The sequence below is a fragment of the Setaria viridis genome, chromosome 4, assembly GCF_005286985.2.
Source record: "Setaria viridis chromosome 4, Setaria_viridis_v4.0, whole genome shotgun sequence".
Lineage (NCBI taxonomy): Eukaryota > Viridiplantae > Streptophyta > Magnoliopsida > Poales > Poaceae > Setaria > Setaria viridis.
This window is the reverse complement of record NC_048266.2, coordinates 31,730,213-31,754,136: the sequence shown is the minus strand read 5'-3', so window position 1 is coordinate 31,754,136 and position 23,924 is coordinate 31,730,213. Positions and strand designations below refer to the sequence as shown.

General features: G+C 48.8%; 4 protein-coding genes across 4 annotated transcripts; 2 read left to right on the top strand and 2 right to left on the bottom strand.

The window, feature by feature from the left end:
• Nucleotides 1-859: 859 nt before the first annotated feature.
• Nucleotides 860-3,873, top strand: LOC117852694 (ESCRT-related protein CHMP1). Its single transcript, XM_034734900.2, has 2 exons — nucleotides 860-1,711; nucleotides 3,670-3,873. Exon 1 carries the CDS (start codon nucleotides 1,077-1,079, stop codon nucleotides 1,689-1,691), a length of 615 nt encoding a protein of 204 aa, XP_034590791.1. The 5' UTR covers nucleotides 860-1,076; the 3' UTR covers nucleotides 1,692-1,711; nucleotides 3,670-3,873.
• A 6,517-nt stretch (nucleotides 3,874-10,390) lies between these two features.
• Nucleotides 10,391-11,773, top strand: LOC117852853 (uncharacterized). Its single transcript, XM_034735134.2, has one exon. The coding sequence runs from the start codon at nucleotides 10,456-10,458 to the stop codon at nucleotides 11,389-11,391; it is 936 nt and encodes a 311-aa protein (XP_034591025.1). The 5' UTR covers nucleotides 10,391-10,455; the 3' UTR covers nucleotides 11,392-11,773.
• A 1,471-nt stretch (nucleotides 11,774-13,244) lies between these two features.
• Nucleotides 13,245-16,701, bottom strand: LOC117852851 (formamidopyrimidine-DNA glycosylase). Its single transcript, XM_034735133.2, has 10 exons — nucleotides 16,384-16,701; nucleotides 15,671-15,722; nucleotides 15,527-15,584; nucleotides 14,831-14,899; nucleotides 14,629-14,754; nucleotides 14,481-14,531; nucleotides 14,325-14,402; nucleotides 14,133-14,232; nucleotides 13,921-13,955; nucleotides 13,245-13,845 (listed from the first exon to the last, which is right to left on the bottom strand). Exons 1-10 carry the CDS (start codon nucleotides 16,613-16,615, stop codon nucleotides 13,447-13,449), a joined length of 1,200 nt encoding a protein of 399 aa, XP_034591024.1. The 5' UTR covers nucleotides 16,616-16,701; the 3' UTR covers nucleotides 13,245-13,446.
• Nucleotides 16,702-17,939: 1,238 nt separating this feature from the next.
• On the bottom strand, nucleotides 17,940-21,396 carry LOC117853710 (heptahelical transmembrane protein ADIPOR1). Its single transcript, XM_034735998.2, has 4 exons — nucleotides 20,709-21,396; nucleotides 20,525-20,620; nucleotides 20,093-20,147; nucleotides 17,940-18,812 (listed from the first exon to the last, which is right to left on the bottom strand). The coding sequence occupies exons 1-4, from the start codon at nucleotides 20,999-21,001 to the stop codon at nucleotides 18,138-18,140; spliced, it is 1,119 nt and encodes a 372-aa protein (XP_034591889.1). The 5' UTR covers nucleotides 21,002-21,396; the 3' UTR covers nucleotides 17,940-18,137.
• Between the last annotated feature and the right edge of the window lie 2,528 nt (nucleotides 21,397-23,924).

Sequence of the window (23,924 nt, the reverse complement as noted above, 5' to 3'; positions counted from 1 at the left end):
GTCCTTCCATCAGTTAGAACTGACTAGCAAATTCTATTATGAATGTATACGATCAGATAGAGGTGGCCAACATGGGAGTAGGCGCTGGTTGTGGCGACAGGCCATCATAACATGTGTGGCAATGTGCATGCTGTCGAGCGAGCGTAACGAGTGCTGCAAGCAACATGGCTTTGTCCATAGCAAGTATACAGTGCTTGGCTGCTACTGCTGTACGTCAGAAGAGAAGACAAGACCACTACTTGACCTCTCATAACACGATCAGGCTTCCATCTTACTTCTTGGACCTAGCAAAATAATTACTATATGTATGAATGGATGTTCCTATCTGTGATGCAATTTTGGATTATAAGTCACATCAGTATTAACACGATAAACTAGTGCTCACTTATCAGTATGTCATATTAGACCGGAATCTCTTATCACAGCACAGTTATATGCATATTAAATTTTAGCGTGGAATGAAATGCCAACCTCTCTAAAGCCTCTACGATAAAAAGGTGAATGAAATGGATTTCTGGTACGAAGCCTCTATGCAAGAGTATTTTATGTAGCAGTATAAATTCTGATGGTATCTAGACTTCTGACAGTCCTTGGTGGCTTGTTGGATGCGCATGAACGGTGAAAATATCACTAACATGCATATTAAACTGTGAAAATTCACAATGGCACACCGTTTGAAGAATTCTTTCCACAAAATAGAAGCAAAGTCAACCAAGAAGGAACGTTGGATGCACATGAACGGTGGATACGCAGCCGAAGGGAACCCCGTGACTTACCATCCACGTCCAGGACACGGCCGCCACACGACGACCCCACACGCAGCCACCGCACGGAGTCCCTCCCCCCAAACGGCTGCGCGTTGCCGTTGCTTAGCCGTGTTGCCCCCAAACCGCGTGGTCTTCTTCCCCGATCAAAATCGTATCCAATCCCCCAATCCGATCGCCTCGACAAAATCCCCATTCGTTCCCCTCCTCGCCGCCGCGAACCCTCCCCCGATCCCCCACCTCGATCTCCCCCAAACCCTATCCTAGCCCCAGATCCAGCCCAGCCCTATCGACCCCCACTCGCCGGCGGCCATGGGGAACCCCGAGAAGCTGATGAACCAGATCTTCGACCTCAAGTTCACCTCCAAGTCGCTGCAGCGGCAGGCGCGCAAGTGCGAGAAGGAGGAGAAGGAGCAGAAGCTCAAGGTGAAGAAGGCGATCGAGAAGGGCAACATGGACGGCGCCCGCATCTACGCCGAGAACGCCATCCGCAAGCGCACCGAGCACATGAACTACCTCCGCCTCGCCTCCCGCCTCGACGCCGTCGTGGCCCGCCTCGACACGCAGGCCAAGATGCAGGTCATCGGCAAGTCCATGCAGTCCATCGTCAAGTCGCTCGACTCCGCGCTCGCCACCGGGAACCTCCAGAAGATGTCCGAGACCATGGACAATTTCGAGCGCCAGTTCGTCAACATGGAGGTCCAGGCCGAGTTCATGGAGGGCGCCATGGCCGGCTCCACCTCCCTCTCCACGCCCGAGACTGAGGTCAACAGCCTCATGCAGCAGGTCGCAGACGACTATGGGCTCGAGGTCTCCGTCGGCCTGCCTCAGGCCGCTGCGCACGCCATCCCTGCTGCCAAGGATAAGGAGAAGGTCGACGAGGACGACCTCTCTCGCCGCCTTGCCGAGCTCAAGGCCCGCGGCTGAGCGCTTTTCAGCGTTTTCAGGTGATGATAGATTGATCCTAGCCCCCCCGTACTAAATGTATGTTTTTCTGCGGCAGCCTATGAATATTGTTGCAAACTGCTATGTTGATCGCGTTGCTGGATAACATTGTGCCTGATTGCAAGTGGTGGTATCAGTTGAGAACCAAGCTTTTCAGAGTTTTTGAGTGTCACAATAAGAGTTTTTGAGTTACACAATAGAGCAGATAGACTCGGCAAATAATGATGTAGCTTCTCTTCAATCTTTCACTACTAAAAAGGATGACGATATCTTATCAGTGGTGGGGTACCTTTGTGTTTGGCATTTAAAATAACTGTATAGTTGTTTGTTTGTTACAGCTAATGTTAGAGATCATTATTAGTATGTAAGATGCCTAAAGCAGCATAGCACTCCCTAAAACCACCATCATGGGGTTAAGTGGTTGGCAAGGACTTGCATTATTATAACTAATCTCATACTGTCATAGATAGAAGTTTCTCTGGGTAGCATCTTGGAAGTTTCGCGTGACACCTGAAAAAACTATGGTTAATTCCGAGCGTGTGGGCTATGTTGTTTAACGCATGTGTCACAGTAATATTTTTGACTTCGAAGACCCTGCACATTTGTCGTTCCTTGTAATATTCAGGTTCCGTTTGTCTTAGGAACTGACCACATGAATACCTACTGTGTGCTGGCTAGTTAGCTGTTCCATACGATGCTAATACCAGATAAAACCTACATGTGTGCTTGGCAAATATTAATGGGAACAATAGTGTAATGCTTCTTGAACTTCCAGTGTTTGAAACACACTGATCTTGTGCTCCAGTGTAATGTCTATATCCATTTGTTGATGGTGCTGTTACCTGTGTGGCTGTGCATACTGACGGGGTGGTAATGGATCATGGCCCTCATGTCTCCTTCACAATCCAACTCAACCCTATATTTATTTAGCTCAAAATCACATATTATTTCAACCCGGCCCTTATTGAGCCCGATCCTTAAATTTTCTAGGCTAAATTAGAGGGCCCTTTACCACCCCTACATACTGTTGCAGTTTTTTCCTTCGCTGAAGGATGTGCATAAATATGCCTGAGAGATAAAGTTATAGTAAAGTTGTTTGATTGATTGGTTGGTGTTTTATGCATGAGGTTTTCCAGTGGGCATGCTAGAATATGCACATTTAGAGTTTATCAGATGATCCATATTGCCACATCTTTTTGCTTTACCTTATCATGTCAGGATGCTTGTCAATGAATATATATCTGTCCAAGCTAACTATGCAGGTTCGATTCCCGCTACCTGCTCCATTTTGTAGAAAAAGACTAAGTAAAAAGCTGGTTGTTCTGATAGTAGAGAACTGCCATATGACTGTCTCACTGTGTGAATGTAAGAGCATGTGTGAAAGAGATTGGTTTGTCTTACCAAGTTAAAGGTAGTTGAAGTCACAAAATTAAGGTTGGGATGAAATTAGTTCTAACAGTACCAGTGATATAATTATTCAATATATTAGCATGTTCACATTATTAGCTGAGCCCTTTGCAGTATGCGATGAAGTAGTGTGGTTCATGGTGTACCCCTTCAGTGTTATTATGATGCGCTCAACAGTGATTATGCATTACCATTTATATTGCATACCTAGGTGTACAAATATATTTCTGAAGCATGTTTTGCATTTTGCACACTGCCAGTAGATTTTGTCTTGTATGAAGCAGTTTTGGCTCGAATTTTATACCTGAGTAGCTGTTACTCATTTACTTGTGATCAAGACTTTCAATTTTCTCAGCTAATATTTGTTAACTCTGGTTTGTTTACGATAAGCCATAAATGCTCTGCAAATGTGAGGTTATCTGTGTGCAAATCTGAGTATTCCTCATTATTCTTCTCTGATTGCACATTTCCATAATGCGAATGCTTCTGGTTCATACTTTTGATTTATTGAACTTACCTTCTGTATACTAATGTTGGTGTACCTCTTTTGCAGATGCGATTCATGCTATATGCTGTTGAGCCGCAATGTCACGCGGACTGCTACTCTTATTTGGTAGATTCGTAAATACTGTTATGCTTAAGCGTGAGTTGGCATCACCATGTGGGGTCTGTGGACTTAATGAAAACTTTGCTGTGTCATATTGTACTATAAAATCTATAAATTGCGGGCTTGCAAACATCTGTGATTCTGTTGCTATCTGGACACTCCACATCTGTCCGAAAAAGTTAAGTTGTCGATGCTTGTCATCAGTTTGCCCTACAGTTTATTCTTTTATTTCCTTGGCCCTTGCCCTGAGATCAAACATTGTCAACAAGTTCAGTGTGGTGTGTATCAGAACATTGGCAGATTACTCGTGATATGGTACGGTTACTCCAATTAAAATGTGATCCAGAATGTTTCTAAATTGTTTCGATTGTGAATTGATCACAGTCACAATGTTGATTATCCTTTTAGTGGCATTTGGATGCACCATGGGTTTGGGGTAGTGATACGAAGCGATAGGTTTGGGAGAAGGATATGTGTATCCAGTCTTTTGCTAATGTTTGTAACGCTGGGTTTAAGATTGGAATTACAATATTTAATATCAAAATGCCCCTCATTAAATCAGAAGATAACTCCAGTTCTTTTCTTTCGAGTAGGCTTCAGCATATGAGCACAGCTCAAATGTCGTTATGACATCCGAAAATTTTCATCATATACCCCTCATTAAATCAGAAGGTAACTCCAGTTCTTTTTCTTCGAGTAGGTTTCAGCATATGAGCACAGCTAAAGTAAATCTGCAAATGTCGTATGACATCCGAAAATTTTCATCATGCAATCTCTTAACAAGGCCCAATGAAGAAAGCAGTAGGGACAAAAAAGAAGAGTGGCACTATTCAATGAAGAAAAACAGTGTCTCATCACCAATTAGGCGAGCAATGGGAGTGTGGGTAAAAGTAATTTTGTGCACCCGTAGGATTAAAAGTTGACAAAAAAAAAAAGATGGTGGTTCGTCGGAGTAGGCTGCGAGACCCTGTTGGGCCGAGAGCGCAGCGGCCCGTTATCCTTCCACCGTTGGAAGCGGGCAGTTATCGCTGCTCTGTGAAGCCAGCCTCACGCTGTGCCTGCCGCATTATGGATCGTGAGGTCAAGCTTTCGCACAAACCCCGCCGACCCACTACCAACTTGGAACGGGCGGGCCAGCAAGAGCGCAATCGGCCCGAGCCCGCAGCCATACGCCAACGTCCACACCACCTCAAAGCCCCCGCTCGGGTTACAAGCTCGCGCTGCTGAGCTCGGCGAGGGGCAGGGTGGGAGCCGAGTTTTTAAGCTGTGCTGCGCGCCTCTCGTTTCCCGAGGTGGGACTAAACGAGGCGGAATGGGAACTGTGTAGTCCTGCTGCTGGTGTCCTGGTGGGGACGGGGGGGAGTGCGGGCTGAGCTGTCAAGTCACATTAGCTCCCAGCCCAAATCGGAAACGAGCCCAGCTGCGAGTCCTGCGACCAAGCCTATCTGCGTGTCTTGCAAACGTGGTGCCTCATTACTCCTTTCCCTGAATTTCTGTAGGATAATGATAACTGTCTCCAATTTCATAATTAACCTTTGATCCAATCTGCGACCGTGTTTGTCAAATCAAATCACAGTTGAACGAAAATCTGTTATCCATGATATGTGGTAGCTGAGGTTTTCTCTTGCTCGGATATTTTCTTGGTACCTTTTCACTTGAGGAATATGGAAAAAGCTTCTATGCAAAATGGCTCAGGAAAGAGCACCTAGCAAAACACCACAAGTTATGTCAATATTCTGGATGGATGCCTGGCGCCTCAACCGAACATGATTATCATAGTCCTGATCCCGGGTGACAGGGAGGACATTGCTTTGGACCATGAGATAGAAGCCAGCTTAAGCTTTATCCGTCGACTGGCACATCCATAAAGCTTAGCTTCAAACTTAATCTGCCGACTGGCGATCAGCTGCTGATCATCACCCTCTCGCGTTCCATTCTTGATCCTCGTGTCAAACTCTACCAGAACAACGGAACACCATTCGATGCCTCTCTTGGGGCCGATCATCCCGTTGGCGGAACCCTCCTGCACGACGATGGGATCGTCCCTGCTGTAATTCACGACGTAGTTGAGCATGCCGTCCTTCTCATCACGAGCCGCTATGTACCCGTACAGCTGTACCGAGCCGTTGCTGACGACGGGACTCCGTGGACAGAACTGGAGCATGTCTTGTGGAAAATAGAGCATACGTTCTTGTGACCTTGCAGAGGACATCATCGGCTCCAACCGAGTCTCGCTGCGGTCGGCGATGTCGCATTCCCAATCCTGCAGGATTGTTGCCCCCTTGTTCGCCTCCGTCGCCATCGTATCTGCCGTGTCCACGCAAGCAACCTCGTTGCTGCTGCTTAGGGCTAGCGAGGGTTATGGAGTTCCTGCTCGCTGCTTGCTTGCTTGCTGTGTTGTTGTTGACGTATTTTTTGGCCAACACACACGAACGCATACGACCGTGCGGCGCGTGCTGGAGCTCGGTGCAGCACCTCGGCATAGGTCGGTCTGACCGGTTACAAGGATCGGTCTGATCGGTTGTCGGACAGGCCGACGGTAGACCTTCGAACGCTCGCGCGGGAAGGATCCTGTCGGGCAGGCGCATGCAAGGTTGCTCTATGATCGGCAGACCACCCAGAGCGCCTTCAAACGTCGTCGAGATAAAGGAAGAACAGCAAGTAGTAGATTGAAAAAGCTAGAGCAAAAGAATAAAGGAAAAGATACAAAATAGTAGATTGATTTTTGTCGATTGGGTTCTGTTCTCAATCGGCCGAATCCCTTCGGGAGGGAAGGTCTTCCCCACGCAGGAATCGAAACCCTAATACAAATCGTGCTAAATTACAACTCCTACTCGGATTACACAGAACCAGACTGGTCAGACCGGCCTGGGCAATCGGTCTGACCGGTCTGGCCGGGTGTAAATCTTGCAAAGGTCGTATCTCCCTCATCCAAACTCCAACTCGGACGTTCTATATATGAATCTTGATCTACTCGACGAGATCTACGCAATGATGAAGTCCAATTTGCACTTTAAGAACTTTTCCTAAACCGGTCCGACTGGTCTAAACAGGTGTGACCAGATTTTCCCAGCCACTTTTGGGCTCCAACAGTTGTTGCTTGGGGTTCATCAAGGAAATAAAACGAGCAGCCCACGGAGTGATATTAGAATTTCAGCAGTGGGTACAGCCCAGCCCAGCCCACCCATCCCTGCTGACAACTCCACCACGCGTGTCGCTCTGTTCACTTGTTCAGCTCCGTGCGGCCACGCATCCGGGCACTGCAATTGCAGCCGTTCTGAAACCGAATAGACGAGTAGATTCGTATTATCTTTTTTTTAAAAAAAAATGATACACTAGTTTAAATTCTGTTGCGAGCATCCAATTGGCGAGCAAGTTGCGCAACGCGACATGACACGTTTATCCAGGCAATGAATAAAGTTTGTCCCCGTCACTTGTGAATCGCACGGTTTATCTTAGTACGGCCATCTCGTGACATGAAAACACAGCCCCCCACATCTCCGAGAAAGACATGTGCGTATCGGGGGCGAATGCACATGCATGGGCCGCGCCACCGTTGCAATTAGCAGGACGGGAACAAGAGGATTTTTAGGCAGGACACATCTCGATATGATCCAACCTTGGACTTCCACGCAAACATCCAAATATACATGTACCCCGTGCATGCATCCTCTCACGTGGACAAATTAAGACATATGGATAGGAACAGTGATTATTTTAAAGGATCCCTAATCTACAATACATTAGTACCGATCGAATTGTCTACCGTAGACAATTCGATCGGTACTAATGTATTTGATCGTGTATAATATCGTTAGATTTATTGTACAAATTAAATGTGTTATATCTGCTGTTTGGTTCGGAAGTCCATTTATTTCTTTCATTCTATATATATAAAAGACATAGGTACGTGTTCGAATATTCAAGTTTTATAACATCTGAACATCTGACCAACTATTTGCCTGTCGATGTTTAGATACCACAACACATGTTTGAAAGTATGTTCGAATGAGAATGATATTGTTGCAAATATGCATTATACAATCACAAAAATGATATTATTGCTCATCAGCATCAGCAATTCAGCATGCGTGTAAATAGATGCATCTTGATCCCTCACGCGCAATCTACCACCTCAAACACAATCATCATCGTAAAGCCCTGCACTGCAGTAGGGCCGCCCGGCGTCGATCCTAGCTAGCCAAGGAAAACCACTCGTCCAATCGGACGCGCCGCCCATAGACTAGCGCGAGAGACCAGAGCCGGAATGGACAAGGCGACAAGGGCGGCCATGGCCAGGCCACGCAAGGGGACGAGCCGATGAGGGAAAAAGATAGCGCCGGCCAGCTAGCGATGGCCATGACCGGAAGAGGATAGCTGACCGGATAGGGTGTGGCGCGCTGGCCCCGGCCGGCCGCCGGGTTCACGAGTCGCACAAGGCCACGTCCAGTCCGCGCGCCCGGCCCACACCCGCCTCACGGACGCCGGATCGATCCGTCGTCTGCGGCTGGGGTACGGTGGCGCAGGCCGCAAGTGCAGTGCATGTGCATGATACATGGCCGCCGAGCGGGAAGCTGCTGCGTGTGCGTCGTCCGTCGCCTCCCACCGTCTCACGCGCGCACAGAGGAGGGACCAGCTGAGGCGTATCACACGCGTACTGGGCCGGTCGCCGCCGCCGACGAGGGTGTCTGGCTGGATACGAGCGCCGGCCGGAATCTCGTCGTGCGGGTGATCGCGCGCGCCCGCCGACGACGAAGCTGCGGCGACCGGTCAGTGGAGTGGTGGTGGTACGGTGGCGGCATGCTGGCATGGCCATGGCGTGTACCCCCACCAACCACGAGCTTGTCGTTCGTACGGGGCGCGTGGCGCCGACACGCAAACTGTGGGGGGAGTGCATGCAGGCGTATCCAATCGGCAGCTAGCTAGCAGCAATCCAATCGTGGGAGCGGCTGAGTACGGCGAAGGATTCGGGGGCATGAACCGAGTACGTACGCACGCGTCGTCGTCGCGCCTCGCCGCGCACGACGACGAAGGGCAGCGTTGGTCGGTCGGTCGCCCGGCCGGCCGGCCCGCTCCATCTCCGGACTACCTCCCACGACGCGTGATGTACCGGTGTGTACTGCAGTGCTTCACCGGCACCCAAGCTGCGTCCCCCGTGCATGATTTGCTCACCATGTGCAATGTGTGTGCGTACGGGATTTCGCTAGACTTTGGAGCTAGCGAGGACAGATTGATTCCTAGGAAACATACCATTGGGTTTGATTTGAGATTGGTGCAACTTTCTTCTCAGGCCAGTTTCTACTACTTTTCTTTTTGAGGGGGCTCAGGGGCACCTTTCCTTTATTTGTCCCTCTCTCGACCCCGTGCATTATGAATTGGTTTCATTGATGAATAACGAGTTTCGAAAATCTTTTGGCCTAAAAAATTTGTCAACCTATAACTACCATAACCCTTCTTGTTATACGACATATTAGGCTTTATACAAGTAGATTAACTTCTACACTAAGGCTTATTTGGCAGGGCTCCGGTTAAAACGGCTGTGGCTGCGGCTTCTTCGATGGAGCAGTTTGTAGAAAAACGTTTGGTAAAACAGCTTCTCTCGATGGTAAAAGATGTAAAATATCTATAGTACCCTTTTCTCTTTTTTTTCTTTCTCTTTTCTTTCCATTATTTCTTCCCTCTCTTTCCCTCTCCTTCTCTATCTTCTTTATCCATTCGTCACCCTCCAGCCCCCGCTGTCCTCCAGCCTGTGCCGCCGCTGCCGGCCTCCAGCTCCTCCACGCCCGAGCCGCCATCCTCCAACTCTCCTGCGCCCACGCCGCCACCTCTCCCTTTTCTCCAGTCTTGTTCCAAGCCGCCACCTCCAACTCCCTGTCACCGTCCTCCAGCCTCGCCACCGTACAACACCGCCACCTCTCACTTTTCTCCAGCCCCTATTCCCGTGCCGCCACCGCCATCCTCCAGCTCCCTGCCACCGTCCTCCAGCCTCGCCATTGTCCAGCGTCGTCGCCGCCTCTCCCTCTTCTTTGGCTCCTCTGCGCCCGTGCCACCGCCGCCATCCACAGACCCCCCCCCGCGCTGACGACATCCACCAGCCCTGCCGCGCCCTAGGGGCAAGTCCTCGGCGTCCTCGTGGGGCCCACCGAAGGGCAACTAAGTCCACCAACGCGAGGAGCCGCGGGGAGCCTATTTTTTTATCCCTCCCCACCGAACGGCTTCAGTCATCGGGATTTCAGGGGCTTCCCTCCTGAAGCCGTTTTCCACCGTGCCCTTTGATAGGGCTCCAGCAGAAGCCATCCAAGGAGCCGATAGGGCTCCAGCAGAAGCCATCCAAGGAGCCGGAGTTAGAGCCCTCCCAAATGGATTTTGTTAGTTTGATACTAAAAACTTATCAAAAGAAGACGGAGAGAAAGAATATAACACATGCACCCTAACTCAACTGTTACACATCCACGTGATCATCACGAAGAGATGAACTGCCAGTAAATCAAGTTAGTTTACTGCAGTCCACACACCACAGTAACTTGAGTACGTCAGTGCAGTGACTCCCACACTTGTACACATCCAGTACCCTAGCTACACTAGTACACTCCTAGCCAGAGTGCCAGACGCCCTAGTGTTCACTCACGGGCGTCACTTAACAAGCTCACTCTCTCCTATAAAACCACACCACCTCGAAACCCTAGAGTGCACACTCCTGCCCTCTAGTACCACCACAACCCACCAGCAGCCATGGCGGCGAGCGGTAAGAAGCTCCCGCCGTTCCTCTTCACGCTGCTGCTGCTGCTCTCCACCGCCGTGACGCCCATCCTCTCGCTGCCAGCCGCCGCAGCAGACCACGAGGTGGACTGCGACTGCGACAAGCCCAAGGCGCCCAAGCCGTCGCACCCGCCCAAGACCAAGCCCAAGAACCCCAAGCCGCCCAAGGGCCCCTCCTACCCGTCGCCGGTGACGCGCCCGCCCAAGAAGGGCCCCTCCTACCCGCCGGTCACTCGCCCGCCGGTCGTCGGCCCGCCCAAGGGCCCCGTCTCGCGCCCGCCGGTCGTCGGCCCGCCCAAGGGCCCCGTCACGCGCCCGCCGGTCGTCGCCCCGCCGGTCACGCGCCCGCCCGTCGTCGGCCCACCGGTCACGCGTCCGCCGGTGACCTACCCGCCGATCACCGGCCCTCCGACGACGCCGCCGGTCGTCGGCCCGCCGGTGACGTACCCGCCGATCACGGGCCCACCGGTCACAGTCCCTCCGATCACCGGCCCCCCAGTCACCGTCCCTCCTATCACCGGCCCGCCGTCGACGACGCCTCCGGTGACCGGCCCGCCCGTCACCTACCCGCCCGGCGGCGGAGGCGGGGGCAGCCCATCGACGCCGTGCCCGCCGCCGCCTCCCTCGACCCCGACGACGCCGTCGTCGCCGACTTGCCCGGCGGACTCGCTGAAGCTGGGGGCGTGCGTGGACCTGCTGGGCGGTCTGGTGCACGTCGGGCTCGGCGACCCCGTGGTGAACAAGTGCTGCCCGGTGCTGGAGGGGCTGGTGGAGCTGGAGGCGGCGGTGTGCCTCTGCACCACCATCAAGCTCAAGCTCCTCAACATCAACATCTACCTACCCCTGGCGCTCCAGCTCCTCCTCACCTGCGGCAAGACGCCGCCGCCAGGCTACACCTGCACCGTCTGATCGACAAGTTCATGCAAGTGACATACGCATGCTAGAGTGACTCTGTGTTTCTACGTGCAAATATGCAGGGGTTTTGTTGTGGGTTTAATTTCTTTGCTAGTTTGAAGAGAGATGGACATGAGAGGATGCCATCTGCTTCCTAGCTAGGCTCCGGAAGAGGATCGCTCTAGCTATGCTTGGTTGTTTAATTTCTGTCGTGGTTTCGTTCTTAAGCTGCTCAGTCAATGACCGGCAGCTAGCTTGATTATTTGTGTGGTGTGGTTTTCAGTTTGATGCATGCAAGATGCATGGTGTTGATGATGGTTGATCTCTATTGCCATGAGGTCATGAGATGAAGAAAGTTAGGAGACATTGTTGCGTAATGTCTCCAATAATTTGTGCACTTTGTTTCTGCCTGTGGTTTATGCTTGCTTGATGTGGAACTTAATTCTAGCACTCTCGAGTGAGACTGAGATCATGCACGAGTACGACATCTTTCGTACGGCAGACGATAAATAAAAGCGTGAGGTGTCGGTGACTGATTTGCTGCACGCGCTGTCGTGTACACGGATCTGAATATCTAATTGGAATTTTGGATTTGTATGCTTGGCCTCTCGATGCCAGTAGTGCGTGTGAGACACCGCACTGCACAGCCACAGGTCGAGTTGTTGCCGGGGCCCTCGGTCCGAGCGATCTCTCACTCACATGAGAGCAGACAACGCATCGACGTGCGTGGGGATCTAGCTAGCTACCAGTCTCCGCGAAACCCTAGAGAATAGTTTGACGACGACGGCCCGGCCGGAGCTGCAAGCTCTGCATAATGCGGCCGACCGGCGGCACGCCATGATAGGCGCAAAAGTGACGCGCAGGGCATGTGTCATTTGGCGCGACGCCACCCGTGAGCCGTGAGCGAGCGAGCGAGGGCACCCATCCTGCCATCCATCAGGCCCTCTCCAACGGACAGCTCTAAGGCAGCTCGTAGAGTTTTTTATTCGATGAACAGTGACAAAAGTGAAGGGTTAGCGCTAGAACCAGAGATGGCCTCGCACAACTCCCAGTACATTTCTCTCTTACGGCATGTCTTCCAATACTACCTGCTGCTCCTGTTTTTCACCTCTCTCTCTTCCGACTTAAAGCTGGCTGCTGGCTTATACTGTTGGAGAGGGCCTCAGCTGATTGCTGTTTGTTTCGATCCATGTGGCCTACAACAGTTGCTGCTTTGTACTACGCCGCGTCCTTGATGCACATAGCTTTCGAAAGCCGGACGACATGCACATGCATGTGAAGAAAGAAACTTGGAGTCGAGTCTTGAACGCCAGTCGGCATGCATTCTCAGCATGGCCCCCTCTGTCAGTCTGTCAGCCATCAGTTCATCATATACGATATGGTGGGTGAGTGACTGGCTTCTCATTCTCAGTCCACAAGATATAAACTCTGTTCATGCACCATCTTACTGCTTTCATCAAGAAAAGCTTGTGGAATCTTACTTTTCCATCTCAATTCAACGGTCCAGGACACTCGGGTCGGCCTTTCCGAACCATCCTTAAGGTAGATCCAAATTTGAGAAAATGACCGATCTTCAGAAATTTTCATTGGGCAGATATTCAGCAATGAAACAAGATTGAAGAATCAAACAATCGCGTATACTGCAGGTAGAAAATCCATTGTGAAACAGCACGCGCCCAAACACAGGGAAGTAAAAAGCCTTTACCTCTTCCATAGCATCTTGGAGCACATAAACACCAATGCATTATAGTACCTAGACATATATGTTTCTGTTCATAGCACTGGAGAGCTTTAGTTCCAAAAAAAAAAAAGCACTGGAGAGCTGCGGCACTCACAGGAGGACAGGGCAAATGTGGCCCTACAGCAAATTCCCCAAGAATACCCAACAGGCATATACAGTGAATCAGTGATACATACAATGAACCAGAAGACAAAGCGCGAATGGTTCCTACAGGTTTCAAGGGATTTCTCTCAAATGAGTAGAATATGCTGGCAACATATATACATCAATATGCTGTTTCCAAATTTCCATTGAAGACTAATGGATTGATTCCTAGCTCTTGTTCTGATTTACTTACGGGGTTTCACTTTCCTTGATGATCTTCTTGTAACCTGATCTGATTTATTGACTGCATTACTGTTGGCTTGGTCCAAACCTTGCTCGCCATTGCTATCAGTGACAGCCGTTTTCAGTTCCCCGGCCTCAACATGGGTACCTGGTTTCTTACTGCCACCACCGCTTCCCCTTGCTTTTCTGGAACTGGCACCTATGGTATCTTTGTTTTGCTGTCCCCTGGCAGCTCTGGAGGTGGCGGCTCGCTTTTTTGGCTTCAAATTATCAGCATCTTCTCCATCAGTATCTAAATCCTTGGCATCACCGTTCTCAGCCAGTTGCTCCAGGTTAGCTGCTATCATTTTGCTAGATTGGGTTCCAGTCAGTTTTTGCAATTGTGGCACATAGGCTGTTGTCTGTGTAAAGAGAGTAGATATAAGATCAGAAGCTAGATGAAAAGGTCTAATACTGAAGAGAGGACAAGCGCTTACCCTGCCACCAGCTGTTATGAATTCAATCTTCTTTCCTGCAAGGGCCAGGAACTTGATAAATCCTCAGAAGGAATCAAAATCCGATAATGCATATGAAGAATTGGAATTAACATGTTTGATTTGTTATATAGCATCACACCAAAAACAGAATCAGCAATCTTTGCTCATTCAGGAAAATCATGATGAATGAAACTTCACGAAAAGAATCTCACCATTGACTGTACCAGGCTTCTTGCCCCAACGATGATGAAATAACCATTCCTTTGGAAAGCGCTCAAGGTCAGCATCAACTTCAACAGCATATTTCACAACCTAGTAAATTCTTGGTCAGGACTTATGCATTCGGCAAGGCTACTTCAGCAGAATGTAATGCAGTTCCTCAAAGCAATCTGAGTTTAACGCACCTCTTGGATACTTCGGTGCAATGCTTCACAACCATCTCTAGATAGATTTGAAGCAATCTGCAATGGATGGATCCTTGACTGAAAAAAGGAAACAGATCAAATTTAATTGCTACCTTTTATGCAAGCTATACCAATTGTTGTAGAATGTACAAATACCTGATAAAGCACCTCATCTGCAATCCAATTACCAATGCCTGATATAAAGCTCTGCTCATTTTACAATAAGTGCAACAAGTCAAAGTGTGTATATTGCAGGGTAAACTTTTTTGCTGAGACAAGGCTTATATTGGTAGATGCTGATCACCTGATCAAGTAAAAGAGCTTTTATTCCAATCTTCTTTCTACCCAAGGAGTCCAAAAAATTGTCAACAGACATTGGCTCAAAGAGAGCATCTGGACCTAGCTCAGAAATTGGGGGTACAGTTTCTGGCTGCAAGCATTACCAAGGTGAGTAAATTTGGATGGTAAGATAGAAAGTAATAGAACGAACCTGTGACAGTACTTACATCTTCAAACAAACGAACTCTTGCAAAGCGCCTTTTATCAGTGAAGGAAAACTCCAAGCCATCATCAAGCTGTAAATCAAGCAAAAAGGGTTACAGAGTTCAAAATGGACACTACCCAAGTCAACTTTTGAGTTTTGACAGGATGACATTGAATTGAGATTTCATTAATTATAATTTTTCTTTCAGTCTTTCAACTAAACAACCAAAAAAATAGTCACCATAGGTGAAGTTGAGATTAAACAACAATAGAATATGTTTTTTAGCTTGCCTGCCATGTCTCCAAACTATACATCCGATCAGCCACTGGGAAATCCCGGACTTTGTTACTTATCCATGAGCCTATTCATTTTTATCAAACTAATTCATCACCTACAACCCAAGCCCTAAGTTGATCCCCAAGTCCTGCTTAGCAAGATGGGGGCATTAACAATCACTGTCCATTGGTCTCGTAAACGATTAGTCATTGGCTCATCTGAAGATGTATTTTGCTGGAAGGCATTTCTATTGAATGTCATGCTACAAACGAACAATAGTGTGCAAGAAAAGGAATTCTTTGTTGATTAACTCACGGATTGCTACATTCACATCACATTTCCTAGTCTATACAAGCACAATTGCAAAAGCAGCATATTACCAATAAGAGCATGGGCACCATGCTAAAAGGGACTGATGATATACTGTGTCTGGGCTTGTTACCTCAGCAAAGAATTTAGAGTACTTGGAGGGCCACTCCTCTTCAGAATTGACAACTGATCTGTAGCCATATGCGAAGAATTATTACTAACAACATATTACTGAACTCGCATAACCGCGAAGTATGAACCAGAGAAGACCACTTGCCTCTTATAATTCGTAACAGGAACGCCCTTTATGTATATCGCACCTGCCATCCCTGCAATCCACACAAAACTCTTACAAACTCTCACTTCCTCAGTATTAGACAGATGCAAAGCAGCAGAACTAGTGTGATTGCTAAGGAGAATTATAATTCAACATAAATCACAACTAACCATAGCAACTTTTGTACAATTGCATAGGAGCACGAACTAAATGGGGGCATTTCACCTAACAATTTCTGAATAGCAAGACAATAAAACAGGTTCGAAACAACAGCAAGACAAAAGCTGGCAGTGCCATTCTTCATGGAAATTATCATCTTAATGTCATGGTGCATCTGGACAGCGAGGAATGATTGGTTGTTCAATAACATTGACCCCTCAGTTGATTCTTGTCGAAGGAAGTTCATCTCTGAGTTTTCCTTAGTTATTTTGAGAGCAAAACCATCTTTGGCATCCAGCATGACGGCCTGGGTTCAATCCCTGTAATTTTCAGTTTTTTCTTCCTTTCTTTCTTTGTTAGTGTAGTTTCGTTTTGAACTCCTAGCCTGTAATTCTGTTCTTTACCTTTTTTAATATATATCCAGTAGGGGCTTGCCCCTCCTGCGCTTTCAAAAAAAACAAAAAACCAACAAGACATCGGGTACCGAAGCTAGTAGTAGCGAAGAGCCAAAGACCACCCGACCCATAGGGTATATAGTACGCGGAGACACTGACCGAACTGGAAGGACGGGAAGGGCGGCGCATCCAGCTGGAGCCAGAGGTTCTTGCCCTTCCGGCGCGCGGCGACGATGGTCTTGCCGACCATGGCGCGCTCGAAGACCGCGCGGCCGGCAGCCGCGACGACCACCTTGGAGTCATCCGCCACGACGCAGCGCGCGATACGCCTCCCCACGCAGTGCGCCTGCAGCGCCCGCCGCGCCGCCTCCACCTCCGGCAGCTCCGGCATCGCCGCTCTCTCTCTCTCTCTCTCTTCCCCTCTCGTGAGTCGTGCGTGTGCTCGTGTGAGAGGCTTCTTCCGTCTCCACACGGGCCAGTGACAGTGAGCCCATTCATTTGATTAGAGCGGCCCACGTTATCCAAGTCGAACAACCGAACCCTTTTTTTTTTCGAGGACACAACTGATCTTGTTTGAATGTTTGTGAAGAAATAATAGAACAGAAATCCGTATCCTATAAAACCTGAGATCGTACGGCTCTGCTACGGCCTACGGATGTACCGAAGTTGGATGCTAGGCTAAACTTTAGTAGTATCACATCAGAGGTTCGGATGCTAATTAGAAAAATTAAATATGAGCTAATTATAAAACTAAATGCAGAACCCTGTGCTAATTCGCGAGACAAATCTATCAAGCCTAATTAATACATCATTAGCAAATAGTTACTGTAGCACCACATTATCAAATCATGGACTAATTAGGCTTAATAGATTCGTCTTGTGAATTAAACTCAATTTGTACAATTAGTTTTGTGATTAGTCTATATTTAATACTTCTAATTAGCATCAAACATCTGATGTGACAGGTGCTATGAACTTTTAAACTTTAGTAGGGTGTTCCACCCCTTAACCGTGCCATCGCAACCGTCTCCGGCTCAACGCCGTGAAGCCGCTGTCCTCTCCGGCCGGCGGCATGTGGGCACGTGGGGCCAGGCCGACGACCGGCGGGGCCCTGCGCCGTGGGCCGTCTCGCGCGCAGTCAACTCCACCGCGGCCAGCTCGGCGGCCGTGGCAGGAATGCCTCGCGGTCGCGCCATGATTGGGTTGGCGCGGCGGGCACTTGGGCGCGCCGGCCCGGCTGACGATCGAAATGATGCCGACGGCGAAAAGCTCCCCCGCCGGTGGCCGAACGAGGCGAATAAATGGCACGAATGGACGGCCGGCCGGTCTACTGGACCGACAGCCAGCCAGGCACGACAGCCGCGGCCTGCACGCAACGGGAGGTCCATTCGGTTGTTGGGCGGGTCGTCCGCCGCGCCATTTATGAGTCCGGCCAGCCAGCCGGCCGGTGAGCGGCTGAGCGCCATCTCTAGACTACGGCTGACTTCTCCGTCTGTACAGTACAGGGCCTCGTCGTCTAGGCCACTCCGCCTGCCCTGAAAGCAACTGTGTACTCGAAGAGAAGAGTAGCTTGCTCGCGTCGTCACTACAGAGTACGCGAGACGTGTGACGCAACGATCGAGAAGCTTGGCATTGGCAAATGGCAAGCAACAGTAGTATCTCTACCTGCATCACCTCTTGATGAAAAACATTTGGATTTGCAATTTTGCAGGATCTTCAAGCCGACAAAGAATCTATTAGCTCAATCATAAGCTTCTTCTATGTACAAATTGAGAACGAATCTGTAAAAATTCCAATCAACTGTCATTCATCGGACGGTAACAAGACTAATATTGCACACTTGCTGCTGTAACTGTAAGTAAAGCCGCTGTAAACAAAACGAATCCTTTTCCACTCCATGCGCTAGCTCCCGGTCACTTTGCCGGGCATCCCATCTCGTCGCGGGCCTTGAGGAACACGATGGCGGCGCCGTAGTGTGCGAGGGCGCCGGCGATGACGAGCGCGTGGAAGATCTGGTGGCTGTGGCCGGCGAGGTCGAACGCCCCGGGCCTCCACCGCTCGGGCACCCGGCTCAGGTAGAACGCCGTGCCGACCAGGTACGACGCCGCCATGGCACCCTCGTACGCCAGCGTCACGTTCCGGGCAGGCTCGTGCCAGTTCACGGCGGCCGCGTGCGCCGCCGGCACCACGCCCGACAGGCCCATCCCGACGAACAGCAGCGCGCGGTGGGCGCGGTACCGGGCGGCGCTCAGCCGCGGGGACATGAGCGCGTACACCGTGCCAACGCCCGCCGCCGTGATCGCCGACAGGTACACCGCCTGCCACCGCGGCTCGCACTGGAAGATGTAGTAGATGGGCGGGAAGAAGGAGACCACGATCATGACGGCGATGCCCGTGTAGTCGAGCCGGATCAGGAACAGGTTCAGCCGGTGGGAGTGGCACGACAGCAGGTGGCACGCGCTGCTGCTCAGCAGGCAGAACATGGCGCCGGCAAGGAACACGAAGAAGGGCCACCGCGTCGTCTGCGACGCCACCGCCGTGCCGTACGACGCCAGCGTCGGGTTCGTCTGGATGAACATCGCCGCACCCTGACACATGCATCAATCAAATATACTTATATATGTGTATGTACCAAGTTAATCACTGTGCCATGTCACTTATTGCCGGAACAAACAAGTAAATTAGCATCGAATTAAACATCTGAAAGCAATGTTCTCCGAATGATTGACAGGGAATTAACAGTACATACTGCACCCAAGTACCCAACCATATTCTGGCTAATCAGGTTACTGCCCTTTGAACAGTTGGGAAGCCATGAAAGGTTTGCTATACATGTCGCAATTTAGGAATGTGAAAATGGAAGGCTATATGAATTATTTTATTCCACATAGCTTGATAAGAAAAAATTAATATTCACATGGAAATATGGCATAGCCTCCAAGATCATGCGAATTGAACCGAGTGCTACAATACCAAGTTAACCATTGGCATGACAGTTACCGAAAACTAACAAGTAAATTCTAACATACTGCCATTAAACATCTGAAAACGATGTGCTCCAAATAGTAGTAATTGTCTGCGAAGTGACAGTACAGTGTGAATACTACATCCAACCATAATACCATATTCTATTTGGACATTTGGGAAGCCATGACAAGCAAGTGATAATTCAGATGAAGACTTGCTATACATGGTCAGTTAAGCATCAGTATGTTGCAATCCCGGATCAACAGTAAAAAAAATCAAGTGAAAATGGAAGGTTGATATGAAATCCTTTAGGAAACAAGGGTTCATAAGAAAGATCAGTACACATATGGCATAGCCTCCAAGATCACACAAATCGAGCCCAGAGTGCTACAATACGTGACCTTTTCGCACCTAACCTCCAAACAATATTCATGATGATATATTGTTTCGAACAGTGTCTTGCTACTCTATAGGTAGACAAGCACGAGGATTTGGCCCGGAAAGAAAGCCGCGGCAACACAAGAGCCGTGTCGTGGTGGTCATGTTACTTGGATGAACATGAGCACATCACTAGATCGCAATCCTCTGAACACATCACGGAAACTTGTTGTGATGAAGTGAAGCAACAACACATTTGTGCCTTTTTATCATGGGGACCAGAAAAAAGGCGCCATAAAAAAAGTTAAATCTACCCATCAAGCCAAGCAATCAGAAGCTCACCCACCCTTGCCTTCCATATCATGCACATCAGAACAAACAAAAGGCAACAGACCAGTACAGAAAGGTTGATGCATTCAAAGTAGCAAAAAGAATTCTAACCATGGCAATTTTACTGCAATCCAGTATATTCTCCTAGAATTACCATATGGATGAAATGTTTCATGAAATGGAAGTTACTCACCGATAAGACATCCCCGATATTGCTGGAGACATTTTCAGCAACCTTTGAGATTGGCCTGCAGTAAAAACAAAGAGAGAGAATTTGTATAAGTAACTTCTCAATTGTAGAACTACTTTCTTTAATCAACGACCTCATCATAGCTGAAGCAAACATATGTACTATCGCTGTCGAGGTTGAGTATCAGAATTAAATTCAGTTGGTGAGACCTGCGAATACAGCTAGATTTACTTGCACAAAAGTTTCAGTACGAACTCAACAATCATTGGCCCTTGAACCAGAAGCTAGGCATGATGTAAAATCCTACTGGATAATTTATGGTGCTTCCTTAGTGTCACTGTAGCATCATATTGCACTTCTAATTCCGACCATGCATTCAACAAGATTAACCAATTTGCACTGAAACAAAGTAGCAGAATCTGAAGAGAAGCTCACCAGGAAAGGTGCCCAATCAGATCAGCAACCTGGGGGAAGTACTGGCCAAGATGCACCAGGGTGAGGCCGAAGAACAGCATGAAGCCAAGGAGATGCCTGAATTGAACCCACAAGAAACACCAGCAACAAGATTCAGAGGAGAAGAGACGGCGATGCGACTGAATCCAATCCACCGCATACTCACGTCCAGATGTTGATGGTCTCGTTGTGCCAGGAGAAGAGGCTGAGGACGGCATTGAGGATGGGCCACTCGGAGCGGTAGTAGTTGAGGATGAACTCGTTCTCCTTCATGTAGTCCGGCAGCTCGTGGTAGCTCACGAGCTTGTACTTCTTCCTCTCCCCGCCTGCTTCTCCCCCTCTCCTCTGCCCCTTCTTCCTCCTCTTGCCCCCTCCTCCTCCCTTCACGGCCGCCGCCGCCGCCGCCGCTTCTTGGTGGCCACAAAGTGTGGCTCCCTCCTCACTACTCTCCATGGCCATGCCTTCTCAGCTCTCTCTCCCTCTCTCACCCCTCTGTCCTCCTTTCTCTCTCTGGAATTATCACGGGGCCAGAAAAGGCTAGGCTATAAAGGCCTGGAGCTGGAGATGGGCGCACACTGCGCTGCAGCACAGACAACAGCACAGTGATATGGTGTGAGGCTGTGAGCTTACACACGGATTGAAAAGGAAGCTGCAAGCCAAGCCAAAGCCTGCAAGAAGCTGTTGCAAACAAGGCACACGCAAGGGGTTCAGGGGGTGAAGTGCTATTTAAGCCGCTCTCGTTTCCTCTCCCATGGTCCGCAGCTGAAGCGGAAGCGTCCAGCGCTGTGTTGCTCCAGGGCTCACCTCACATGTCGCCGGCCACGCACAAACTGAAGTTATTGTAGATGACAATGCCTTGTTTTTTTTTTGGCTGTGGTAACGTGCGTACACACGAGGGGGGAGGGGCTTGATTGCTTTGAAGGCGACATGGACAATACAGATACAGGTAGTACAGGTAGGGCAGGAGGACAACCACATCAACACTGTTGGGAAGGTGAATGGCAAGAGCCCCCACATTAGTCATCTTTTTTCATTTTATTAAAAGGACAAAAAGGCAGGGGAACGGTAATAATCAAACAGTACCAGCAGAACAGTTTTCACTGGCATGTGGCCCCCGACCGATTCAATTCCGAAGGGCGGACCATTTGTAATCTCAGAGCAGCATCAATATGGTAGCAAGAAACTGCATCTCTCTTGCTACATTTCCCCCAAATTTCACTGTTTCTAATGTAGACTCATCACAAGATGCGCGTACTTTTGTGTTTGTGAATGCACAGATCCTTGCACCCAAACCCAAATTCAGAGAGCTGAAGAATTTTGCTGCGTTGTCCAGCTAATCGCATGCATCTTTGCCAATCTTAGTAACCTTTTACTTTCAAACAAATAGTTCCATGTCCCAGCAGTCAAAAAAGAAAAAGAAATGCTTGCAAATCCATCACGGTGGCCTTGCACGTACAGTTTGGTGGTTTTTGCTCGCCCTGGGCCACTTGAAAGTTGAAACCTCCGAGTTGACCCGTTCGTTGGAGCTCGTTGGTGTTTGCTGGCCACCCATCCATCCGTCCTCCCCAACCGCCGCAATGAATTCTCCAGCCAACGCGCGCCCCCGCTGCCAGGAACCTTGAGGCGCCCGCCCCTTCTCCTCTTCTTCCCGCTGTGGCGTGCGGGCAACCCCGTTGGAACGCCGAGAAACAGCGCGGCGGCCGACCCTCCTGGTTGGTTGGGAGCTCGCAACCAACCGCCTCCATCCATCGACCCGGCAAGGGATGATAGGATAGGCCGCGTTCCGACTGGGATCGGACCTGGAGACTGAGCTCTTCAAGTGGAGGCACGGTGTGGCCGTGTGACTCGATCGACGTGTGCCGGTGGAGGCTGGCTGGTGTTAGCTGAGGCTGAAAACGTGCGAGGTGAGGATCGCCGGGCCGCCGATCGGTGATGATTCGTGAATGATGGTCGATGAGGAGTGCACGAACAGGTCAGAGAGGCTTCGAGTTCAGTGATGCCGATGGGGAGGCTTTTAATTGAGTGTGCATGTGCTATTTTGATACAGGAAAAGATGGTTAAGGGTTAAGAGCATGTCCTGTACACATACACGCGTCTCGGCCTTTCTTGAAGCGTATTGTCAAGAACGAACTTCTAGCTAGGTCGTAGGATCCACTTTTTACTTGAAAGGAAGGATGGAATCATAGAATCAGATCGCAAATATTACAATATTGGGAAAAAAAATCTGCTCCATATAACAAAGAAAATATACTAACGATGAAGTCTACGATGTTGTTTTTGGTAAAGTTGAAGTTAAAACTATTTCACGTATTCATGCAAATTTCAATTCAACTCAATTGCAAACATTATTCAATCATAATTAAACATTTAAGAGGTCGTACTAATTAATTATCACATTACTTAACATATGAGTATATGGCAGGGTAAAAAGATGTCAGATTAAAATGGATAGACTTAAGTGCTCAAAATATTGTCCAATTTTATATGCTGACAAAGTTCGTTAAGAGGACCTAGATTCAATAGTATGATCTAGCGATCATCGTGGGATCGTAAAAGATCCTACATACACCAAAGATTATTGAACTATGAAATTCAAATCGACGAAAGGATAGGATTATAGACAGATTCTAAGGTCTGTATTGAGATCCTGACAACATTGGTGAGTTGGTGTGAATACAAGGGAAAAAATGAGGGCTTGTGGTTACTCATCTGGAAATGTAAAAGTATATATAGCGACATCCCCGTGTAAAATAAATGCCACCCTAAAATCCATGTAGCCAATGCTTTTAAACATTAGCCACGCATTTTAGATTTGTTTTGCGCTGGTGATATATTTCATCATGGAAAGAACTCATTTACGACTGTTTTACCATTTTTAGGATTTACGACTGTTTACTGTTATACTTACAGAATCAAAATGGAGAAAACACATATGCATGCTTAGGTCAGCTTGAACTTGTTCTGTTGCATGAAGTTGTGTACAGAAATGGCAACTGTTCCTCCTAATGAACAAGAAAGGCAGAAACAAACGAGCTCAGGTGTGCAACCCACATTTTCTTGGCCAACATTTTCTCCATCTAATAGACACCTAATGCATACCCATAGCTATCACGACTTTGACTCTGATATTATTCCATGCATGTGTTCGAAAAAAGCAGCCATATCACAATCGTTCCTGATATAGATGGCCAACCATAAACCAATAACCAATCAGTCCAACTGCTCTCCAGTTTTTTCGGAACTGGTATCGGTTACCATCAATATTAAACTCTTTAATACATTGGAAAAAGGCTAAACGAAACCATTCCATGAACTCAGATGAATAGGCAACATAAGACCAAAACAGGTCAAACCAATGGCAAAAGGAAGTAAAAATGTTAAG

What these genes read in the sequence shown, in the direction of transcription:
- LOC117852851 (XM_034735133.2), bottom strand. Translation starts at nt 16,615, where the DNA reads ATGCCGGAGCTGCCGGAGGTGGAGGCGGCGCGGCGGGCGCTGCAGGCG. An exon ending in CTTCCCGTCCTTCCAGTTCG is followed by an intron (nt 15,723 to 16,383) that starts GTCAGTGTCTCC and finishes TGTGGATTGCAG; the next exon opens with GGATGGCAGGTGCGATATAC. An exon ending in CCTGTTACGAATTATAAGAG is followed by an intron (nt 15,585 to 15,670) that starts GCAAGTGGTCTT and finishes ATATGGCTACAG; the next exon opens with ATCAGTTGTCAATTCTGAAG.
- LOC117853710 (XM_034735998.2), bottom strand. Translation starts at nt 21,001, where the DNA reads ATGGCCATGGAGAGTAGTGAGGAGGGAGCCACACTTTGTGGCCACCAA. An exon ending in GAGACCATCAACATCTGGAC is followed by an intron (nt 20,621 to 20,708) that starts GTGAGTATGCGG and finishes GGTTCAATTCAG; the next exon opens with GCATCTCCTTGGCTTCATGC. An exon ending in CTGATTGGGCACCTTTCCTG is followed by an intron (nt 20,148 to 20,524) that starts GTGAGCTTCTCT and finishes TTTTTACTGCAG; the next exon opens with GCCAATCTCAAAGGTTGCTG.
- LOC117852853 (XM_034735134.2), top strand. Translation starts at nt 10,456, where the DNA reads ATGGCGGCGAGCGGTAAGAAGCTCCCGCCGTTCCTCTTCACGCTGCTG.
- LOC117852694 (XM_034734900.2), top strand. Translation starts at nt 1,077, where the DNA reads ATGGGGAACCCCGAGAAGCTGATGAACCAGATCTTCGACCTCAAGTTC.